At 42.6% G+C, this 16,146-nt stretch overlaps 1 protein-coding gene across 1 annotated transcript in view; it reads left to right on the top strand.

The window, feature by feature from the left end:
- The first annotated feature begins 3,268 nt into the window (after positions 1 to 3,268).
- CRISPLD1 (cysteine rich secretory protein LCCL domain containing 1) overlaps positions 3,269 to 16,146 on the top strand; it is a 36,164-nt gene continuing 23,286 nt past the window's right edge. Inside the window, exons 1-2 of the mRNA XM_035125455.1 lie at positions 3,269 to 3,367; positions 5,114 to 5,436. Of these exons, the coding sequence (XP_034981346.1) occupies positions 3,337 to 3,367; positions 5,114 to 5,436 (354 nt within the window). The 5' untranslated portion in view covers positions 3,269 to 3,336. The remainder of the gene's footprint in view (positions 3,368 to 5,113; positions 5,437 to 16,146) is intronic.

The following is a 16,146-nucleotide window of genomic DNA, read 5'->3' as shown; positions in this document are numbered from 1 at the left end:
GACTATAACTCGCCTCAACCAGAGCCAGCTTGGCCAATAGTCAGGGACGATGCCCAGCATCATCTAGAGGGCCACAGGTCTCCCCTACTAGATTTAAGAATATGTGTGTGCCCACAAATTTATAGTAAAACATATTCATGGAAACCACAGACTTGTAGCATGTATTTATGAAATACTTTCATATGAATGCTTTTCAAATATTATTCATGGTGCAAATAACCTGCAGTGTAGACAGTAGGCCCCATTTTGTTGTGATCTGTGAAGTGGTCCTAAGCATAACATGTAAATCCGTACAATAACAACTCCCTCTTTGTCGCCTGAAATTTCACAAGAAGGTTTTTACTTTAAACATCTAAAGTCTTAAGCAATACATGTAAGTGGTTTTTTTTGGGGGGGGGATTTTAATATCTGTCAGGATAAGAGTTTCACCCAATAAATAAAGTGTGTGTGTGTGTTCTTAATAAGATCAGTTGCAAACTTACTAGTTAGAGATAATCTAATGCAAAGTAAATTCTTATCTACCTTCCATGTAAGTAATTCACTTTGAATCTAATATCTGTATGGAGACTGATTCTAGCCTCGGTCAAACCCACATTTGTCAAGGTTGCAAAAATGTTATGTTCCCACAAATCAAACAAATGCAGTCAGAGCACAGTCATAAAGTTTAAGTGCTTATTTACTTTCTGATAATTTAACAGCCCAAACTGAAATTGTAATCATCTTAAGATCTATCGTTTCTGTTATATTTTCCTGAACATAAAAACTGCAATAAATTTTTAAGAGCAGATACAAAATCAGTATATCAGATCATAAGAAGAGCCTGGCTGGATCAGACCAGAGTAAAGTGAAATAATCTATTTCATTTAAATTCTGATGGCGTAGGTGTATGCAAGGTTGCATGTCACCCCAAGCAGACACCACTGAAACACAAACACAACACTTTTGGCTACAGGTTACTGTAGCAAAAAAAGATTAAAAACAGTGAACTAGATAATATTGATGGAAGTTGTTATGGAGATTCTGAGGCTTAATCAGAAGTTGAGTTTGCTGGTGGCACTTCTGTTTTTCTTTTATATTGTTGATGTTTGTTATGTTGTTATTATGTTTGTATTAGGTATATTATTATGTGATTGCCATGGCCTTTGGCTAGCACAATAAACTTACCAAATGAGAATAAGGTTACTCATGACCAGGTTATCCTAGTTATTGCTAGACTCTGATTTATATGATATGGCAAAGTGCCACTGGTAAAAGAAATGACCTCAGTTGAAATGATGCTACACTTACACTCTACCACTGCTGTTTCTCTAGTACACCACAACTGGACCACTGAAATATTTCTTTTGTATTCAAGTGCAGGGATGAGTTTTCATTAGCATCAACCTGCCTTCCTATGTCACAACCAAAACACGCTCAGTGGCACCAGCTTACTTAAAAGTGGTGTGACATGATGTAAACATACATCAAATGTTACCTGTGTCACAGCTGGCTGCCACTTCTCTGTGGCCTAATCAGCACCAAGGTGTGAGCCATGTGGGCTGGGTGGTGGCATGTTGGTCCTGACTACCAACTAGGATTTCCTGCCTTCATTTCTGGGTGGATCTCCACTCTGTCCATAGGGTAATCAGTTTATTTATTTCAGGTCAGGGGTGTCAACTTGAATAAAATATTGGGGGTGTGGCAGGGACAGGTAAGCCCCACCCTACATAATATATCACAATGAAAGGCACAAATACAGGATGTGTGACACCTGGCTTGAGAGCAGTACATGTGAAAAGGATCTAGGAGTCTTGGTAGACCACAAACTTGACATGAGTCAGCAGTGTGATGCAGCAGCTAAAAAAGCCAATGCAATTCTGGGCTTCATCAATAGGAGTATAGCATCTAGATCAAGGGAAGTAATAGTACCACTGTATTCTGCTCTGGTCAGACCTCACCTGGAGTACTGTGTCCAGTTCTGGGCACCACAGTTCAAGAAGGATACTGACAAGCTGGAACGTGTCCAGAAGAGGGCAACGAAAATGGTCAAAGGCCTGGAAACGATGCCTTATGAGGAACTGCTTAGGGAGCTGGGTATGTTTAGCCTGGAGAAGAGAAGGTTAAGGGGTGATATGATAGCCATGTCCAAATATATAAAAGGATGTCATATAGAGAAGGGAGAAAGGTTGTTTTCTGCTGCTCCAGAGAAGTGGACACGGAGCAATGGATTCAAACTACAAGAAAGAAGATTCCACCTAAACATTAGGAAGAACTTCCTGACAGTAAGAGCTGTTCAGCAGTGGAATTTGCTACCAAGGAGTGTGGTGGAGTCTCCTTCTTTGGAGGTCTTTAAGCAGAGGCTTGACAGACATATGTCAAGAATGCTTTGATGGTGTTTCCTGCTCGGCAGGGGGTTGGACTGGATGGCCCTTGTGGTCTCTTCCAACTCTATGATTCTATGATTCTAAACATGGCACACTCACTATTTGAATCAACTATGTGACCCATCAGCTGGGGGGGTTCTTAGCCCCCTCGAATATTTTATAGGAGAGGCGAAGGCACCTTGTCCCCCCCCCCCCGCCCAGTTGGCTCCTATGTTTCAGGTGCAAAACTGTCTCTACCTGGCACGGGTGGAGCTGAGCACACTTTTTAACCTTTTGAGTTCACCCTAGGGCTACAATTCTACCTCTTCCGGAAGGCTTCCCCCTCCCTGCATCTCCATGGCAGAAGGTCCCAGTGGGTTCTCTTGAAGAGCAAGACAGGCCTCCTTTGCCTTCCATCCATGGACAGCCCGGCAAATCCGCGCCCCGCCCCTTTCCCACACGAGCTCGGCTAATTGTCCACTGACCCGCCCTCGAGCAGGTCTTTGAGTGACATCATGCGCAGCGTCTCACCGGAGCCCCTGACGTGGGCTGCTGCGGCATCCAGTCACCCAAAACGGGGTCAGGCCGGAGGTGGCTCTGGCCGGCGGGCGCGCGGGCGGGAGCGGTGAACCAGCAGGGCGGGAGCGTCCTGGTGGGTGTGGGCGCCCTCCGAGCTCAGGATAAAGGGCTGGTGGTGGCCAAGGAGGCGAAACAGAGCAGCGCCTCAGCTCCTCGGGCTCACCAGCGGCTGCCACTTGGAGGCGGGAGACCGTGCTCCGTCCGTGCCGCTGAGGGGGGGAAAGGCGGGAGGGAGAAGCAGGGAAGTGGCCGCACTGAGGGGATAAGAAAAAAAAAGGAGGAGGCGAGAAACTTGGACGAGCCAAAGTTTGCAGCGGGCGCCTGCTCGCTTCTCACAGGCCCCGAACCCGCCTTTCACCTCCGTGGGATAGGAGCTGAGGGGAGAAGGCGCGCTCGGCTCTCTCCTGAGCCGCGTATGCACAAGCGAGACCCCAGAGAGGCCCGAGGTAAGAGCTTTGCTTCACTCCGGCGAACTGCCGCGGGCTCTCTCGGCATCCCTGCCGGGAAATGAGCTGCACTTCTGCCGAAACGCAACGGGGGGAGACGTGAAGGAACGAGCCGGCGACGCTTCTGCCTCTCTCTCTCTCCTCTCTCTCTCCCCTCACAGTCCCTCCTCACTCCCGCCCTCCTCGATAGAGATCAAGGTAGCCAGCGGGAAAGTCATGCTCGCAGGCAGGCTGCTTGGCTCTCGGGAGAACAGCACCGACGCGGCAAAGGGAACATTGGGGGCGGGGGGGGGGGCGACGTGCAAAGGGTGGACTTCATCAAAGCTCATGGACCGTTGAACATCTCAAGGATGAAGACCAAACGTGGCGTCTTGCAGGATTCCGAACTGTGATTGTTTAGGGCAACTAAAGTTTTCTTGTTAAAAGTTTCTGAGATAAAGCGCTCTCCCTCCCCACCCCCCTTCATGTGACAGAAACGCAGGAAGACCAGGGAGCCGGTCTGAATGGTTCGTAGTGGGCAAAACCCCACACTGTCTAAGATGGCAATATAGGTGGGAGGTAGCAAATTACAGCCGGTCCTGACATTTTCTTCAATAATAAACGCGCTCTGTTTCTTGCCCGCCTCCCCCCCGCCTCCGATCATTTGGTTCACAGCTTTGAATGCAGGGGATGCTGAAACGTTTATATGGTTGTGGCCCCTTTCCAATCTAAGCAATCCTGTGTTGATATAAATTAAATGATGTGCGCTCCATTCATTTCTGTGAGAACTGCCCTCTCTGTTCAGGACATCTACTAGAATAATTTTTAAGAGTGTCAGCAATACTCCAAGGTGACTATTGATTGTAAAGTAAAGTAAACTTAGGCTGCAGCTTATAGATTTTGAAAACCTTATTATAATTTGTTGTTATGCTGGACGTTGAAAAGATTTTTAAAATGTGTGGCAAAGCCTTTTCACCAGACTTGTGGCATGATTGAGCCAACATTAAGTACTTTTACATTTTGGTGGGAGAGTTAAGCACACTGATTTCAGTGAGAATCAATGGGATATGCAGCACAGCCCTGTGCACATTTACTCACTAGCAAGTACTTCAGTATTTACTGGGGCTTCATCCGGAATAAGTGAATTTAGGACAGGCATCCCCAAACTGTGGCCCTCCAGATGTTTTGGCCTACAACTCCCATGATCCCTAGCTAACAGGACCAGTGGTCAGGGAAGATGGGAATTGTAGTCCAAAACATCTGGAGGGCCGAAGTTTGGGGATGCCTGATTTAGGACATTTGGTTAGATTGTGCCTTTATTTTATTTTATTTTTTAAAAAAATCTGACTCAGAAAGCTAGCTTTCTGCAGGGTCTCTTGGATATCTTCTTATGTTTATTTTAGGCTCATCATACATCTTGAAGTTACAACAATATTTTTAGATGAGTTTATGAGGGCAGAATTAATCTGTTAATTCTATGACTGCCTGTGCTTTCATGGAGAGAATGAGTTTCTTTCATGCAGGCTTGCAACTGTGCCTTCAAATAGATTCGTACAGCATCCTTCAGTTCATGAGAATGAAGATAAATTATCATCTCATACATACAGTATAATTGTTGGGTGTCTGCATTGGTTGGCTTCTTAGACAGTCCCCTAGCTACCACACTAGAACTCTCTTAAAAACACAGTTTCACTTTTGTTGTTCACCAAATTAATTCCTAACTGTACCTTAGCTTCAGAATAACCTCACTCTCTTTTGCTTTTGCAGCAAGTCAACTTGGAAGAAAGCTTTATCTTGGAGTTAACCCAGAGGAGTTTTTGAAATCATTCATCATGAAGGGTGTAGTGGAAGACTGCTTCAGAGTAACTGCTTTGCTATTCATAGCTCAAGCAGTTTCTGCTATGGTACTCCCCAATGCAACACTATTTGAGGAGATGCTAGAAAAATACATGGATGAGGATGGTGAATGGTGGATCGCCAAGCAAAGAGGAAAAAGAGCTATCACTGACAGTGATATGCAGAGTATCTTGGATCTTCATAATAAATTACGGGGTCAGGTGTATCCACAAGCTTCCAATATGGAATATATGGTAAGGATGTATTGCTGCTGGTTTGAGAAAGAAAGAAATAACATAATAGTTTGCATCACTGAACAACAAAGAAATATTAACTATGGTACTTGGCATTTGTATGTTTTTCAAAACTTGCTTCCTATTTAACTGTTTGTTTGTGATGTTATGATATTAATGAAGTAGGGGTTTTTTTTGGTGGACCCAAAACTTTGTTCCAAAAAGATTGAAAGGCTTCATCAATTCCAATTTTTAAAACTATTTCAGTTATTTTTTAAGGAATGTCTTAAACTAAGGGCATAACTCAGCAGTTTTAAGTCATATTGAACTGCACGGAGAAGACGTCTAGTAGGAAGTTAACTCTCCCATTGAAATCACGGGGACTTTGAACTGCTTAATTTTGGCTGACACACATAATGTTGGACAGTTCCTGAAAATTGCTGTGGGAGCCACGTGTGTCATACCTAAGATTACTTTGCAGTCATCTGGAAAAGCAAGGGTTTGCAGTCTTTTCCTTTTCAGAATGGCTTTCCCCTAAGAAGGAAGTACTACTATTTTCAATGGGCTTTACTTCTGTTGTACTGTAGCCCCTAGCAATGAACATGTTTTTCCCAGGTCTTTTATAATGAGTTTATTTTTTCAGAGCCTTTTTCTGTGAAAGCTTTAAAAACTATTCTACCAACATGAACACTTATTTTTCCTCAGGGTGGCTGGAGACAGGAATGAAACCTGATTCTCCCAATCATACCAAAAGACATACTGTTAGGATACATGGAAGTTGTAGTTTCCTATTCCACCCAACTCAGTTTATGGAAGTGGTGAAACCAGTATGTAAGTGGTTACCCAAGTGCACCATTACTTTTCTGGTGAAAAGGTTTGGGTGCATAGGTGTGCTTTAAGGAAGCATCAAGGTCTCATCAGAGCTCCAAGGAGAGTCAATTCCATAGTAAGGGGACTGCCAATGAGAAGGCCCTCCCACAGGTGGCCATTAACTGAGATGGGGCACAACCAAGAGGGCCTCCAAAGCTGAGTTCAAAGCTTGGGCAAGGCAGTAGGGGGAGAGAGGTATCCTGGTTCCAAGTTCTTCAGAGCTCTATGTTAAAACAGTCTGGAACTTGGCCTGGTAGCTGACTGGCTGCCAGTAACCCTCATTCACCTTGGTGGAAAGTGCTGCTAGCCAACATAGCCACTTGGGCTTCCAAGATCAAAGATGAATTACTCCCCAACTGAATACCTGTTCCTTTAGGGGGAGTACAATTCCATCCAGAAGTAGGACATTGCTGAACAACTTCCCTTTTGCCAGGATTCTATTTCAGTTCACTGGCCTTCATCCAACCTGTTACTGCATCTTGATTCTGCTTCAGCACCTACATGGCCTCATCTGATTCAAATGTAACAGAGAAACAAAGTTGAGTGTCATCAGCATATTGTGCACACTGTGCTTCAAACATTTTAATGACCACTCTCAATGGCTTCAGATGATAAATAACATTGGAAACAGGACAGTCCCCAGTGGCACCCTATAACACAAGGGTCAGGGGGCTGAGGTGCAGTCATCTAATGCTTTTAAAATACCAGTTCTTCAGATAGGATTCAAACTACCACACTGTGCCTCAACTCCCATCTCACAGAGTAGGTCCAGGAGGATAACATGGCCAAGGGTATTCAAAGTCACTGATAGGTCCAGCAAGAGTAACAAAGTTGTACTGTCCCATTTCCTGGTAAAGAATAACTATCAAAGTGACCAAGTGTGATTTAAGACCAGGATAAACCTGTGTTGAAATGGGTCTAGATAATCAATTTCTTCCAAGTATTCCTGAAGCTTGCCTGTCACCGCCCTCTCAAGCCTAGGAAGGGAGAATCTGTGACCAGGCAGTAGTTATCAAAAGCCTCAGGGTTCAAGGCATGGGTTTTTTGTTTTTGTTTAAATTCACATTAGCTGATTTATATAGGCTATGATACTGATGTGATATCAATAGTGGTGAGAACAGTTGGCATGGTGAGCTCCCCTGCTGCCAAGCTAAGGCATGAGTGTCGCTGTTCCAATTTTCATATCATTGACATTTGGAAGAGTCGTATGTTACTAGAGTGGCATGGAAGTGGTTTCCTTCTCTCCTAACCTCATGCTGCTCTGGGAAAGTGTGTGGCTTGGCTGAGTGGAAAAAAAGAAATTGCCTTGCCTTGCCAGAGGGTCTTGGGCAGAGGTCTCTCATATCATCTGCTATCTGATACTTTTAAACTGGGCATGCCTGGGATTGAATTTCTTTCCAGTAGAGCAGGCATGTCCAACAGGTAGATTGTGGTGATCTACTGGTAGATCACGGGGTGTTCCTGGTAGATCCTGGTTGATCTCTGGCCCCTCAGCCCCTAAAAAATCTCCACAACTTCAGGTAGATCACTGTCAGTCTTTTTATGACAATGAGTAGATCACTGCCAGTTTTTTTTATACTGTGAGTAGATCACAGTCTATTGAGAGTTGGGCGTCCCTGCAGTGGAGCATCTTTCTTTGATTTCCATGCCAGCTTAAATAAGATTGGCTTGGATGGAGTTGTGAAAGAGGAAGAGGTGGCTGATTGTGTTTAGTCAGGGCTCTTCTGAGGCTCTGTAATAGAATGGGGATTGAGACATTCAGCTAAAAATCCATAGATCAGGCACCAAGTGCTATCATGCAGGGTTTTTTTAGTGGGCATATACTGTATATCAGCCTATGAAACAATTTGAAAGGCACTTTACATGTTTTAGGCATTCAGATTTTAAGGGTATGCACAGGTTTTGTGGTGAATGACTTCACATCATGTTTAAGTTTCAGAAACTGTTATTGCTTTTTTATAGTCAAGTTTAATGTATTGTTAATATATATGTGTTACCATTCCCACACCAAATGGGAAAGCATTATAAATTGAAGAAGACAGAGAGCTTCCAGACAATGTCTATTTTCTTCAGTGATCATAGTGCTCTGCATGTGACTTGAATATCGAAATGCTGGTTTGTTGTGTACTCTTGTTATAGATACTGAAAGTGCTGATTGTTACTACTCAAAATATAATATTAGACAGCATAGGGAACAGCAGTTGTGTGAAGCAATGTCTCTTCCGTAAGGTATTTCCTGATATTGTAAACCACCCTGTGATCCTCAGATTGAAGGGCAGTATATAAATTTAATAAATAATTACAATAATTTGCTTCTTTGTTGGGACTACCTTCATTGAAGAAGCTACCTAACACATGGAAGTACTCTGTTATTCAAGCAGTATGATCAGTCATATTTGCTAATATTTCGTTGGGGTTCTTTTATGCAGCCAAAGGTAGAGATGACACAAGTAGCAGAAAAGGGGAACTTGTAAAAGTGAACTTCCCTTGTTTGATCACTTGCAATGAGTTGTAGATTGAGCAGCTATCAATAGGTCCCCCTTGATTTGCACATTGAGTGTTCACTTCAGTAATTGTCACCTTCTTCTCTTACTTCGCAAAGAGTCATTTCAATGTATTTGAGGCAAAATAAGGGGTGCCAGCTCCCAGCATCCCCAGTGACAATTTCTTCTTACAAAAGGTGATACCAAGAAAGCATGCTCAGCTGGGGAGTTGGAGCTGCCACTCTTTCTTCTGCCCCAGGTTAGATGGAACAGGAGAAGAAGGAGGCGGCAGAGGTGGGAACAATTCATAAGCACCCATGAATGATTTGTGTGCCCTCACTTGGAACATGCACAAAGGATTTAGCACCTTCAGGGTTAAATGAAGGTACACTTATGCACCTATATTCAGTGGGTTAGAGGGTTGCAGGTGCTGTCAAAAGATTCATATAAAGTCTACAAAAACATTTATTTTTGAATGAATGAGAAAATTATTACTGAACACAGAAATTTACACAATCACTTATAACATTGTAACTCACCAGGATTACATTTGTAAACAGGATCACAGTCCCATTGTTTTATGCTGTAAGCAACAAACTTTAATTTGATTCAGATAGAGCCTTTCTAGCTACAGTGTTGCCACGGATGTGGGTGGAACTGCAACTTGTCAAAATGTGACAATATGTCAGTGCTGAATTTATGCGCTTTTTCTCTAAGCTTGCTCCTTTTATGTATCTCTTAATTTGCAGAAAGTGGATGTACTTTCCAAAGGATAAATAGAATAAATAGACTAATTAGAGCCCCCAGTTTATTAGAGTGCCACAATTCTACTTGTTCTCAGTTCTGTTCAACATAAGTGCCATTGCTTTCTTGATGCAACTAAGAATTCCCTGGCTCCTGGCCATGTGCTACTGAGCACAATGTTTTGCACAATGTTTACTGGAGGGTAACAGTAATGCATGGTTTTTACAAATTGCATAGTGATCTGGTTTTCTCTAGGATGAAGGAAGAGAAGCAACTGTAGCATCAAGTTACTTCCTAAAAAATGCAGTGGTGAAGTAACTAAATCAAACAATTAAAAAAACAGAAGTTGGAAACTTTTGACTTCAGTTGAGAATTTATTGCAGCAAGGAAGTAATGGTCAAGTAGAAACATTGAGTCAACATATTAGCATCTAGTAGAGTGGTTGAGACTATCCTTTACCTGCTGCAACATGCTACACACAGGCTGCAACACATCTTTATGGTTGTAGTTTTGTTCACATTTTCATTATTTGAAAATGAAAATAAAGTCCTGTAGCTGGAAAGGATTGAACGGGAAAGGCATCAGGGGCTTAAGGTGAATCTTATAAAATGTAACAGAGAAGGTATGAAAAGGACCTCAGAGAAGGATGAGAAAGGTAACTGACAGAAGAAGTCATTGAAGAAACATGGAAGAAGACAAGAAAGTAACAAAGATCAAGCAAGAAGAAAGTAGGTAGGATCAGCTGTGAGACTAGCAGAAATAAGGAAGAAAGGGAAGGATGTGGGGAAGCCACAGGGGCTTAAGGAAAAGAAACAGATGAAGAAGTGCCTATTGAGAAAGGAGGCAAGGAAAAGTGAAAGAAGGAGGAGAGCTGGAGAAAGCAAGAGGTCATTGGAGATAAGTAGGGTGGTCAAGTGTCCCATGAGACCAGTCTTCCATTTGAAGGGGTGTCAAAGATAGTAATCTGTTTGAAAGTCTTGTCCAGTCCAAGAACTCAGCTACATTTGTAAAGTTAAAACACTTTATATGTGTCCCTTCATGGATCAATGCCTTGTCGTGGTGAAGGGGCTTGAATAACTCAGAGAAGCTATGAGCTATGCCATGCATGGCCACCCAAGATGGACAGGTCATAGTGGAGAGTTTTGACTAAATGTGATCCACCTGGAGAAGGAACTGGCAAGCCACTCCAGTATCCCTGCCAAGAAAACTCCATGGACAAAGACAACAGGCATATAAAAGTTATGACGCTGGAAGATGGGCCCCTCAGGTCGGAAGGCATCCAACATGCTACTGAGGAAGAGCGGAGGATAAGTACAAGTAGATTCAGAGCTGATGAAGCGGCTGGGCCAAAGCCGAAAGGTCGCCCGGTTGCGGATATGCCTGGAAGCGAAAGGAAAGTCCAATGCTGTAAAGAAAAATATTGCATAGGAACCTAGAATGTAAGAACCATGGATGTAGGTAAGTTGGATGTGGTCAAAAATGAGATGGCAAGAATTAATATTGACATCCTGGGCATCAGTGAACTAAAATGGAAGGGAATGGGCGAATTCAGTTCAGATGACTATCATATCTACTACTGTGGGCAAGAATCCCGTAGAAGAAATGGAGTGGCCCTCATAGTCAACAAAAGAGTGGCAAAAGCTGTAATGGGATGCAATCTCAAAAATGACAGAATGATCTCGATACGAATCCAAGGCAGACCTTTTAACATCACAGTAATCCAAGTTTATGCACCAACTACCGAAGTAGTTGAAGAAACTGAAAATAACCAATTCTATGAAGACTTACAACACCTTCTAGAAATGACACCAAAGAAGGATGTTCTTCTCATTACAGGGGATTGAAATGCTAAAGTAGGGAATCAAGAGATAAAAGGAACAACTGGCAAGTTTGGCCTTGGAGTTCAAAACGAAGCAGGGCAAAGGCTAATAGAGTTCTGTCAAGAGAACAAGCTGGTCATCACAAACACTCTTTCCCAACAACTCAAGAGACGACTCTACATATGGATATCACCAAATGGGCAGCATCGAAATCAGATTGATTATATTCTCTGCAGCCAAAGATGGAGAAGCTCTATACAGTCAGCAAAAACAAGACCTGGAGCTGACTGTGGCTCAGATCATCAGCTTCTTATAGCAAAATTCCAGTTTAAACTGAAGAAAGCAGGAAAAACCACTGGGCCAGTAAGATACAATCTAAATCAAATCCCTTATGAATACACAGTGGAAGTGAGGAACAGGTTTAAGGATTTAGATTTGGTGAACAGAGTGCCTGAAGAACTATGGATGGAGGCTCATAACATTATACAGGAGGCAGCAACGAAAACCATCCCAAGGAAAAGGAAATGCAAGAAAGCAAAATGGCTGTCCAACGAGGCCTTACAAATAGCGGGGGAGAGGAGGCAAGCAAAATGCGAGGGAGATAGTGAAAGATACAGGAAACTGAATGCAGATTTCAAAAAAAAAATAGCAAGGAGAGACAAGAGGGTCTTCTTAAATGAGCAATGCAAAGAAATAGAGGAAAACAATAGAACGGGGGAAACCAGAGATCTGTTCAAGAAAATTGGAGATATGAAAGGAACATTTCGTACAAAGATTACCATAATAAAGGACAAAAGTGGTAAGGACCTAACAGAAGCAGAAGACATCAAGAAGAGGTGGCAAGAATACACACAGGAATTATACCAGAAAGATATGGAGGTCTCGTACACCCCAGGTAGTGTGGTTACTGACCTTGAGCCAGACATCTTGGAGAGTGAAGTCAAATGGGCCTTAGAAAGCACTGCTAATAACAAGGCCAGTGGAAGTGATGATATTCCAGTTGAACTATTTAAAATTTTAAAAGATGATGCTGTTAAGGTGCTACACCCAATATGCCAGCAAGTTTGGAAAACTCAGCAATGGCCAGAGGATTGGAAAAGATCAGTCTACATCCCAATCCCAAAAAAGGGCAGTGCCAAAGAATGCTCCAACTACCGCACAATTGTGCTCATTTCACACGCTAGCAAGGTTATGCTTAAAATTCTACAAGGCAGGCTTAAGCAGTATGTGGACCGAGAACTCCCAGAAGTGCAAGCTGGATTTCGAAGGGGCAGAGGAACCAGAGACCAAATAGCAAACATGCGCTGGATTATGGAGAAAGCTAGAGAGTTCCAGAAAAACATCTACTTCTGCTTCATTGACTATGCAAAAGCCTTTGACTGTGTTGACCACAGCAAACTATGGCAAGTTCTTAAAGAAATGGGAGTGCCTGATCACCTCATCTGTCTCCTGAGAAATCTCTATGTGGGACAAGAAGCTACAGTTAGAACTGGATATGGAACAACTGATTGGTTCAAAATTGGGAAAGGGGTACGACAAGGTTGTATATTGTCTCCCTGCTTATTTAACTTATATGCAGAATTCATCATGCGAAAGGCTGGACTAGATGAATCCCAAACCGGAATTAAGATTGCCAGAAGAAATATCAACAACCTCAGATATGCAGATGACACAACCTTGATGACAGAAAGTGAGGAGGAATTAAAGAACCTTTTAATGGGGGTGAAAGAGGAGAGCGCAAAATATGGTCTGAAGCTCAACATCAAAAAAACCAAGATCATGGCCACTGGTCCCATCACCTCCTGGCAAATAGAAGGGGAAGAAATTGAAGCAGTGAGAGATTTTACTTTCTTGGGCTCCTTGATCACTGCAGATGGTGACAGCAGTCACGAAATTAAAAGACGCCTGCTTCTTGGGAGAAAAGCAATGTCAAACCTAGACAGCATCTTAAAAAGCAGAGACATCACCTTGCCGACAAAGGTCCATATAGTTAAAGCTATGGTTTTCCCAGTAGTGACGTATGGAAGTGAGAGCTGGACCATAAAGAACGCTGATCGCCGAAGAATTGATGCTTTTGAATTATGGTGCTGGAGGAGACTCTTGAGATTCCCATGGACTGCAAGAAGATCAAACCTATCCATTCTGAAGGAAATCAGCCCTGAGTGCTCACTGGAAGGACAGATCCTGAAGCTGAGGCTCCAATACTTTGGCTACCTCATGAGAAGAGAAGACTCCCTGGAAAAGACCCTGATATTAGGAAAGATGGTGGGCACTAGGAGAAGGGGATGACAGAGGACAAGATGGTTGGACAGTGTTCTTGAAGCTACGAACATGAGTTTGACCAAACTGCGGAAGGCAGTGGAAGACAGGAGTGCCTGGCGTGCTATGGTCCATGGGGTCACGAAGAGTCGGACACGACTAAACGACTAAACAACAACAACAACAATATGTGTTATAACAATATGTGTGACACCAGATGGAGCTGTGGAATCCCGTCTTTCGCCAACGGAAACTCTCTGTATGGCGTTTACAACACGTTTAACTGAATCACTTCTTTGATGTATCTAGATCCAGCCCAAGACAGTCACTAGTTCAGTTCAGATGGATGCTGATGTGGCCTCACATGTTTCAGTAGGGAGTAATTACTAAATATTATAGTAATTATGGGATGCGGGTGGCGCTGTGGTCTAAACCACTGAGCCTAGGGTTTGCCGATCAGAAGGTCGGCAGTTCGAATCCCTGCGACGGGGTGAGCTCCCGTTGTTTGGTCCCAGCTCCTGCTCACCTAGCAGTTCAAAAGCATGTCAAAGTGCAAGTAGATAAATAGATACCACTCCGGCAGGAAGGTAAACGGCATTTCCGTGTGCTGCTCTGGTTTGCCAGAAGCAGCTTTGTCATGCTGGCCACATGACCCGGAAGCTGTCTGAGGACAAACGCCGGCTCCCTCGGCCTATAAAGTGGGATGAGCACCGCAACCCCTGAGTCATCCGCGACTGGACCTAACGGTCAGGGGTACCTTTACCTTTTATAGTAATGATAAATTAGCATGGTCACACATTATGCAAATTTGTGTCCTTTCACCCTCTTTTTTGCTAACATATTTCCTGTTTTTTGGTGATGTGTTAGTGACAAAAGCTACTGAGTTGGTTCTAGCACTATTTACTTAGTGATGCCTCATCTTTCTATACATACAGTATTTACATTACTTGTCAGATATAAGGTTTATAGCTGAGAGAAGTTGAAGGAAAAAACAAAAAAATGCCTGTTCTAAGGTTAACAATACAGTATTATATGAGTATACTTAGAAGTAAGTCCTATTAATTTGGATTTACTGCCAGGCAAACTGATTTAGGATTGCAGTCTTAGTAATCCTATACTTACTTCTGAGTAGGCTTGTATAGGATTGAACTGGAAAAAATGGTTTCCAATGTGCCTTCTTACTTATTTAAAATACTTTTCATATTTTTCTGCTTTCTTTCCTTTTCTCTGTATATTTATTTCATTTCATTTTTTATTTACAGCATCTGTACCCTGCTGTTCAGCCAGAGCAGCTAACATAAAATCATTAGTTTCAGAGATACCTAATGAACACAATTCCCACTTTCAGGAACAGAGTACTATAGCCTGTGGGGTGTTTTAAGTGGTTGGTTTTCGTAAGTAGAGCACTTAACCAAGTTTTCAAAGTGAAAATGCTTCCTCTCCAGCTTTCCACTTTCCTGCTTTACTTCAAAGCTTGGCGGAAGTGCTCCAGATTCCATGCCTTCACCCAGAGGCTATTGACATGGCATCAAAGGGCTGAGCAATGTCAACTTATCCTCTTATTCTTATCTGGAACTTTTCATCAGTCGATTCTGCCTTGTGATAGTGGTCAAGAGGGCATGTAGGTAAATCTCTGCTGTGATACCCAAGGATGTATACTGGTAGTCTTGATGTAAAGTTTATCAAAGTGACAACAACATTTTTAAAACACAGAACAGAAGCATTCTTTTATTTATCTTTCATTTTGTGCATTTATTTTCTGTTAAATTCATTTTAGCAGTATTGAGGGCTGCAGGCTTTAAGTACATGTAATCAGTACACTAACCGAAATAAAAGATCAAATCAAATCAAATGCACACACATAACATAGTTTAGCGCAATCACCTGATGCATGTATACCAGATCAAATCAATGTTTCACCTCTAAATTTAATTAAATTAATTAAAGTGACATTTTTAAACTGATGGCACTGAGATTGTTTTCTAGCCATTACAGTTACAAAATTAGACTTGAAAGTGTGTGAACCATGCCATGCCTGGTGGGATTGCTGGAGGGGTGGAGTTTCAGTGCCCTTCATAGTTCCTGCCCCCTCCCCATGATTTTAGTGGCATAAATTACACAAAATAGTAAAAAATGGGCATAGTTCCAAAATGTGTATAATTCATGCAGCTTTCAACTTCTTTTTGGCACTCAGTTTGGGTCATCATTATTTTACTTCCATCAGTATAATGCAGATATGTTTTGGACAGTGTGTAATTTACTCAAAGTGGTAATTAGTACTTTGTGTTGGGCCCAGAATTAAGTGCCTAGGATAGTGCTGGTGAAAGCTGACTTCCCTGCCCAGTCCGATGCCATATGTAGCATGGGGGGTTGGGTGGGGTGGGACTGGTGAGAAAGGAGGAATCCCTGCAAAAAGGATGGAGACAACTTCAGCTAGTGGAACCAGGAGCTTTGAATATTTTTTTTAAAAAAAACATCCCAACTATTGGCATTTAGTTTGCAGCATTGTATGAGAAGTTCAGGTAATATATTTTTGAATAAGGAAGCTTCACATT

Source organism: Zootoca vivipara, chromosome 8 (assembly GCF_963506605.1).
Source record: "Zootoca vivipara chromosome 8, rZooViv1.1, whole genome shotgun sequence".
Classification (NCBI taxonomy): domain Eukaryota; kingdom Metazoa; phylum Chordata; class Lepidosauria; order Squamata; family Lacertidae; genus Zootoca; species Zootoca vivipara.
The sequence above is the reverse complement of the archived record's forward strand: the minus strand, read 5'-3'. Positions and strand labels throughout refer to the sequence as shown.